This window comes from Lytechinus pictus, chromosome 6 (genome assembly GCF_037042905.1).
Source record: "Lytechinus pictus isolate F3 Inbred chromosome 6, Lp3.0, whole genome shotgun sequence".
Lineage (NCBI taxonomy): Eukaryota > Metazoa > Echinodermata > Echinoidea > Temnopleuroida > Toxopneustidae > Lytechinus > Lytechinus pictus.
Genome location: NC_087250.1, coordinates 7,262,865 through 7,270,545, shown reverse-complemented (window position 1 = coordinate 7,270,545; position 7,681 = coordinate 7,262,865). Strand labels below are relative to the sequence as shown.

Genomic DNA, 7,681 nt, shown 5'->3' with positions numbered 1-7,681 from the left:
CAGATCCTTTTTCATTGGCCAAGAAACCCCTCTTTCTATGGAAACAGTCAACAATGATATGTTGTCATCAATTGACAATTCACCCCAAAATACAAAGTATGCAATACTAGCATGGTTCTATCTAACTGGGGACCTTTCCATAAAGTATACCATTATTCACTGATGTTATGACAATTGCAGCCCGAATCCTTTTTCATTGGCCAAGAACCACTCTTTCTATGGAAACAGTCAACAGTGATATGTTGTCATCAATTGACAATTCACCCCAAAATACAAAGTTGACCTATGTCTTCATGGAATACATCTTTTTTTTTTAAATTGGATCAGATGACCCTACAAATGATGCTAATAAAATAATAAAATATATACTTTACAACTATACCTTATAAGACCTGCAGCAACAAATGGCAACATAATGTAGCATATCTCTATATAGCACACATAACCACTATCAGCATATATCGATTAATGATAATTACAAGAGTGGGCTCTTATACATCATTCATTATCCCACTCCCCCCTGCCTCTGCTTACCATAGCTCTAAATTATGTGCTCTTGATAGCATTTCAAGAGATAAATTCATGCAGGGTATCCATTTACCTCACCTGGGTCGATGGAGGCAAACGTACATGTAGATCAAGGCCTTGCGAAAGGATGTCGGTGCAGAAGCAGGAATTGAACCCTGAAGCTTGTGATCCATAGTCCAGACACATAACCACTAGCCCACAGCACATCTACTTACAACTGTTTGACTAATAGACAAATTACATGCCTTGTATTGACTTAATTATTTGAGTACTAATATGAAAGGCCAAGTTTTTAATTGAAAACGCCTCTAGTGAATTTCTTTACCCAAATGACTTTAAGTGAAAGTTTGCTTTATACATTTTACATCAAAGTATTCTTTTGAATACAGGCCATGAGCTATCTGCCACCAGTATAAAAAAATATACTTAAGCAATTAAATAGAAGGAAGAAATTGATGGCTAGCCATGGCTATTACAAGACATATACCATGTGATCAAACTTTGAAGACATGTTCAGTAAATTATTTAAAAACAAGACCATAAATTAAAAAGTATTTTACAGATACATGAGCAGCATATCAAAACTCTTTTCATTGCTATTGGACCTAACATCTGCTTTTAGCAGAAAAAAAGAAGAAAAAAAGAAATATATTATATCCATATTCATAAAGGTATGGTATCTAAAAAAAAAAAAAACTCATATATTAAATCTACCATAACACTATACATTACCAACATGAATTAAACACTTACACATTAAAACAGTGGATGAACTTGAAAAGAAAAAGAATGATAATGAGAGTGGATTTTCTTCAAAAATGAAGAAAATTCCCAATATGGACATGGAATGATGTATTTTTCTTAATACATATAGACTAGAAAATTCCACAGGCAAGATACTCATTAATAAAATCATAAAAATTATGAATTCAGAGCTTACATTTGCTATATACAGAATAGATGCGATGGGATCTTTCTTAGATTTACACTTGAGAGCTCCAAAACTTAAACAAACTTGACATTAAACTAGAAAGCTACAACTGAAATTCATCAAAAAATGTAACGGGTGAAACTGCCAAAGTCAAATCTTTTGAGACCACAAAAATCTGTTTTATTTGACTTATAAGATGTAAATAATAAATATTTGCATATTCTGGTCTGAAGAAATGCTTCGACTTTATACGTGATTATTTGACATGTGGAAAACCAACTTAGATGTAAGGAGACGCTACTGCAAGCTGAAAATCAAAATTTAAAAGTCTGAAATCAGATTAAGATTGATCTTCCACATCCATCATTGTATCATTTCCATAACAACATTAGTGTTCATTAAACAAAGCTCATTCTTTAAGATTTTTGGGGGAGGATACTCAAAATCAGGGGAAAAATCACACGGGGCCTGGGGGCAATTTAGCCCCCAAAATGCTCAAAGGATCCCTGGAAACCAAAAAAAGGAGCCCTGGAAATTCCCCATTCATAGCAAGCTTAAAGCGTATCCGATGCTGCAGATTTAGGCAGTAAGTTGTGAAAAGTAGTCCCCAAAAAAGAAAAGAAAAAGTTCTCTCCTGCTCACAATCTCACATTGATATCAAAGCATGCCAATTTTAATAATGACATTTGGATACTTTGAGACAATGCAAATTTGTGTCATAAGTTTACCAAAAAACAAAAATACAGAGAATCTTTATTACATTGTTCTGAAATTGCAATATCATTTTTTCTTCAAATGTTTAAAATCAAAAGATACAAGATTGCATGTATCATATTGATTAAGTAGAAGACATTTCTGCTCAAATCAGTTTTGCTTGAAAGACATAGTAACTTGCATTATCATATAGCTTACAATAAAAATGAATGCTAAGACCAAAAAATCTATCTGCTGCCCTGTTGAGACGACATGACAAAATATTAATCTTGACAGTGAATATACTGGTTAATCACAAAAGTACTTTTTTTTTAAATCACCAAAGACATGTTTAAATTCATAGATGTGTTAAAGAAAAAAAAGTTTATTTGTTTTTTTTAGATCACCAAAGACATGTTTGAATTCATTAATATGTGTTAAAGAAAAAATAATAATTTGGATAGTTTCTTTAATCATTCTAAACAGATTCAGAGTACATCATACTGCATGTGGAATGCTCAGGGCCATGTTGCATAAAAGTTACGATTATAACTTTGCCATCCAATGGTAACTTGTATGGAATCCTTGATTTTGATTGGTTGATCAATGCTACCATGGTAGTTAGCATTGGATGGCAAAGTTACCATAATGCATTTCCATTCTCATGTGAAAGGCAAAGTACTCATCAATCTGGAAATGGATGAATTAAATTTCATGCAAATTTTCCGAAAATAGGCAAACAATAAATCTAAACATTGATAATTTCAGCTATATGCTCCATGAGCCTTTACGATACATATTCATTTTATGCATAATTTGCCATATACCTCCAGAGAGTTGGACATGATACAGAAAACGAGCATATCCTTTTGTAAAAAAATCCAGTGCTTTTGCAGAAATCACACATTTGCATAAAAAGGAGAGTAGAAAAATGGATTATCGTAGAAAATTGAAAGACAACAATTGGTGCAAACGTGGTTTGGAAGAAGAGTGCTTGCATCTGAGATGAGATGAGACTATTTCAATCTGTTCTGTGATTGTCAGAAGGCATGCTAATCAATGGACGGAGATTCGTTTACGTAGAATGGTACACTTTAAGGAAAAACCAACCCATGAAATGAACTTAAAAAATACAATTAAAAACCAGAATTGTGGAAGTTTATAAAATCAAGACAAAATTGCACGAGGAAGGAGAAAGTTATGGGTGATTTAACAGGAATATAACTACATGTATATGACAGGGGCATCGCCAGAAACTAAAGTCCAAATGCAACTTCAGATTCTTAGAAAGCCCCATTACACTATGTAATTCTCAAATTGGCACTTAGGTATTAGGACTACATGTACTCTCTCTTATGACATGTACTCAATTATCAGGAAAATTGTGGGTTTCTCTTGTTGTTTTTTTCTGTTCAGGCAGTTACCAAAAATATATGAATTAAACATAGATATCATATGATAGACAAATTATTCTCAGTGGAACATTTTTTGTTTGTTTGTTAAAGATGATATTTTAGCCAGTTTACAGACTGGAGAAAATTCAGAATTGTCACTACGAGCTACTCTACATCATTACCTACATGTACACTGTATGTGGCCAATTTGAAATCCTCATAAATACATGTATAGTGATTGAAACATATAAACAAATGTAAATGTTTAATCCAATTCTTATTAGGATTTCACCTTTTGGTTTTTTTTTGTAAATGAAATCATCATTTATTAGGGTAGGGTTTCCCTTTAAACCATATTTATGAATTAATCCAGACTTTTCGCACTTCCTTGGAGGAAACTATCTACAATGTACACACCAATTCCTTTGAAAATGCAAATAAAATCACAATATAGAGCTGAGAGGCTTTTTTCTAAAGTTGGTGGACCGGGACAGCATTGGAATCTCTTGACTCGGGACAACGGCATATTAGTGATTGCTCTTCCGGAGCAAATCTTTGGATTATCTGTCCCAGTCCTCCAACTTTTGATGAAAGCCTCTCGGCTCTCCAATGTGATTTTCATTGCATTTTTAAAGGAATCGATGCATTGTAGAGAATTTCCCCGTAGTAAATGCGAAAAACTACCTATTGTCTATTGTCTATAGAAAGCAAACACTTATAGCAGTTTGTACATTACCATTCTAAATTCCTGTAGATTAGGAACTACAGAACATTAAGGAAAGTAACTTTTCTGTGTCATCTACATCCGCCATTTGTGGAAAGTAACTTTTCTATGTCATCTACATCCGCAATTGCGACATTCAACATTAAAAGCACGAAAAGGCACAAAATAGGATTGACGGAAATGTGCGAAAATAGAACCAAATCGTCACACCAACATGTAAATCATTTTAAAACTTTAAATGGGAATAGGCTTCCTATTGACAAAGCCCAATCACTTGGACCCATTTCACACTCACTTTAGTAGATGGGTAAGCACTGCATTGAAAAAGCAAGTAACATTGAACATTAAATATTAGCAAAATTCACATGATTGTCACCACAGATGGAAATCGTTGTACGTAACGTCAAAGGCATCATAAAAAATGGAATAGAAAATGGACGGAAACTCCAGAAAATACCAGAAGTTAAATCACAAAAGGCATGATTATTGCGATAGAATACTGTCTGAATTAGTTTATGTTTTCGATCAAGGCATTATGTAGGTGATTGATCTGGAAACTTGTAACTCTACTTTTGGCGAGAAATTAGTTTCTTTGTTGATAGTGTACATGTAGCAATGCAGAGCAAGGATGTTATCCTTCAATTAATAACATGAGATAAGATTGATTCAATCAGGTGGCAAAGTGCTCAACCACACTGTCCAGGGGGGTGTTTCACAAAGACATAAGCTTGACTTAGAGTCGCACTTAAATTTCCAGTTGCATGCGGTATAGAAGACATTGCCTCATTGGTCAACTCAGAGGACATGCCCTACTGTATAGTAATCAATAAGATTGTGTGTTTCATATAATGTGCATGTCGCATTTAAGCATGATTTTAAGTCAATCTTGACCTTTTGTGCAACATCCCCAAGTTTAGAGGTACAAGTTCCCATTACTGACAATCTATCTATCCTGTTGCCCACTGACATGAATCACGAATGATTTGAATATAATAGTAGCCAGGCAATTGGAATACATGATAAGAGCTAGAAAATGCATCATTTACAGGAAAATATATATTCTCCAATACAGAAATATGTGCAATCTAGCCTTGATGAAGCCAATACTACACATAGCTCAGAAAAGTTTATAAAACAAGTCCATGCATATACCAAGGTTCTGAATACATTTGATTTCCACAGCATGATTATTTGAAATACAAAGGAAAAGATATCAGGTTCAGTGACAACATATGGTAAGGGCTGAACCTCAAACTTATGTGGAATGGTAGATGCTTTAACTACAAAATTCATCAACATTGTCAATGATTGTACATGTGAAATGTCATTACAGTAATAGGTTCATGACCATAATGGAGAAATTGATTCTGAAACTGCCACGAGTTTCTGAATTTCTGTGCATTTTCATTTAAACATGATGAAATTTGAAGCAATACCCTTCCAAAGAAAAGGTTCTACAATTTGAATAGGTGTCTCAATTACCAGAAGCATTTCCCCTAAGCACTGGTCTTCTCCTTTGTTGTCATCAGCTGCACCTTAATTATTAAGTTGTGACAGGGTGATTCTTACAGGTGATTGTCAACGCAGCAATGGCTCTACCAACATACTTCTTGCAGGGAAAAATTTAATTCAGCCTTGGTTTCTGCAACGACCCCGCTTCCTTTACTTCATAAATTCATATACATAATTAACATTGGTGTTTCCAGCACAGCTCTTTCCACAAGAACGTGCCGATAAGTCCTTCGCACATTTGTCTGTACAATCCTTTCCCAGAATGAAAGAAATCTTCCAGAACTCATTGAATGACCTATGGTCTCTTCATCAATGGAACTCAAGAAAGATGCAGTTCCTCACACTCTGGTTATAATAAGGAATGTTGAAAACATTGTGCCTCAATTCAATTGCTTCACAAACGAAACTCACACTCAACATAATTCTTGCTCCACTTGGTGGTGTAAGAATGCCGAAGCACAGACCTGTCTCAGGTGACCACACAATACATGTCTCTGAGATGTATTCCTCAAGCACTTTTTCCTGCAGCAATTGCCCACAGCGTGCTTCTACCTCTGCTTGACAGGTAGAGCGCAACGACACAAACTTATCTCAAGTGACTACCAGAATATCACTATCTCTGAGACTGATTCCGCAAGCACTTCTACTGCAGCAATCGCTCGTTCAGCGGAAATCCTGCATGGCATAGTTCCTTCTTCCTTTGCTCTCTGCCGAGTCCCTTGAGATAGGTTGTTCCCTGAAGACGATTGGGCCGTCTTCCAGAGATGTTGAGGATATCCTGCTCTGATAGTGTTCCCTCCCTCTTTCTTTCCTTCTCTTTATAAAGGGGTGCTTGAGGAGTTCTGAGGCTGTAGCTCGTTCATCTTGATTCCTGCAAAATTAATGTAAAGATGTGTAATAATAATGTATCTAACTTCATAATGGACAGTGTCACAGTGGTATTCAAGACTTTTCCTTGATAATAAACCAAAAGCCAAGATAGGTAGAGCAAGACTTAATACATCACAAGGAAAAGTCTTGGACCAAAGTTTAGAGATCAAAGACTTTTTCTTGGAACAGAATGTGATACATATACTCAAAAGACATCAACACATTTTTACCAACCTGAAATAAAAAGAAAGAACAGATGCAGTTCACACCTGAGATGAAGGCTGGAAGAGGTTTTGAAGCATTAAGCACTAAGACAATAACATATCTCCTAATTAGAATTGATTGCTACAGGTTGGCTGCAGCTTTGATTATTAAAACCGACTTTACCTCAGCATAAATTCTCACTTTAATCATCAAGAATCGATAGGAATTGATGATGCTAGAAACACAGGTACATCATAATGGTCTTCACTTATAAGGCAAGCATTAACAAAGGTATTTACATCTTATACTATAACAGCCTTATCTAGTAATACAAACTATACAAAAGGTCTTTACATCATATACGACAATGGACGTATCTTGTAAGGCAAGCATTCATCTCAATTCAATTTATTTGGCAAAATAACACAATCAAGAAATTACAAACTAAAAAAAAAACCAGATACATATTAATGAGCCAAACCTCTGGTGGGTGTTTCATAAAGCTGTTCGTAAGTTAAGAGCGACTTTAAGAACGACTGGTGAACCTTTCTTATGCGCTAAATAATCACTAATGAACATAATGGTGAACCGTCACTTACCACAAGAAAGGATCACCAGTCGTTCTTAAAGTCGCTCTTAACTTACGATCAGCTTTATGAAACGGCCTCCAGGTCTTACAAAAAGGTATTTTCATCACAAACTGTAATGGGTCTTACCTTGTAAGGCAAGCATTGACAGAGGTCTTTGCATCTTATACTGTAATAGTCATATTGTAAGGCAAGCATTGAAAAAGGCATTTGCGTCTTATACTGTAACGGTCTTACC

At 35.1% G+C, this 7,681-nt stretch overlaps 1 protein-coding gene and 1 long non-coding RNA gene across 3 annotated transcripts in view; one reads left to right on the top strand and one right to left on the bottom strand.

Moving 5' to 3' along the window:
- The first annotated feature begins 314 nt into the window (after positions 1-314).
- LOC135154515 (uncharacterized) lies at positions 315-3,844 on the top strand. Its single transcript, XR_010293859.1, has 2 exons — positions 315-2,518; positions 2,596-3,844. It is a non-coding gene; the product is annotated as an uncharacterized LOC135154515 (long non-coding RNA).
- The window catches only part of LOC129263877 (uncharacterized), a 26,627-nt gene continuing 21,556 nt past the window's right edge, over positions 2,611-7,681 (bottom strand). For both annotated transcript variants that reach the window (XM_064100789.1, XM_064100790.1), the window contains exon 18: positions 2,611-6,653. In XM_064100789.1, coding sequence (XP_063956859.1) covers positions 6,446-6,653 — 208 coding nt within the window. In that variant the 3' untranslated portion in view covers positions 2,611-6,445. The remainder of the gene's footprint in view (positions 6,654-7,681) is intronic.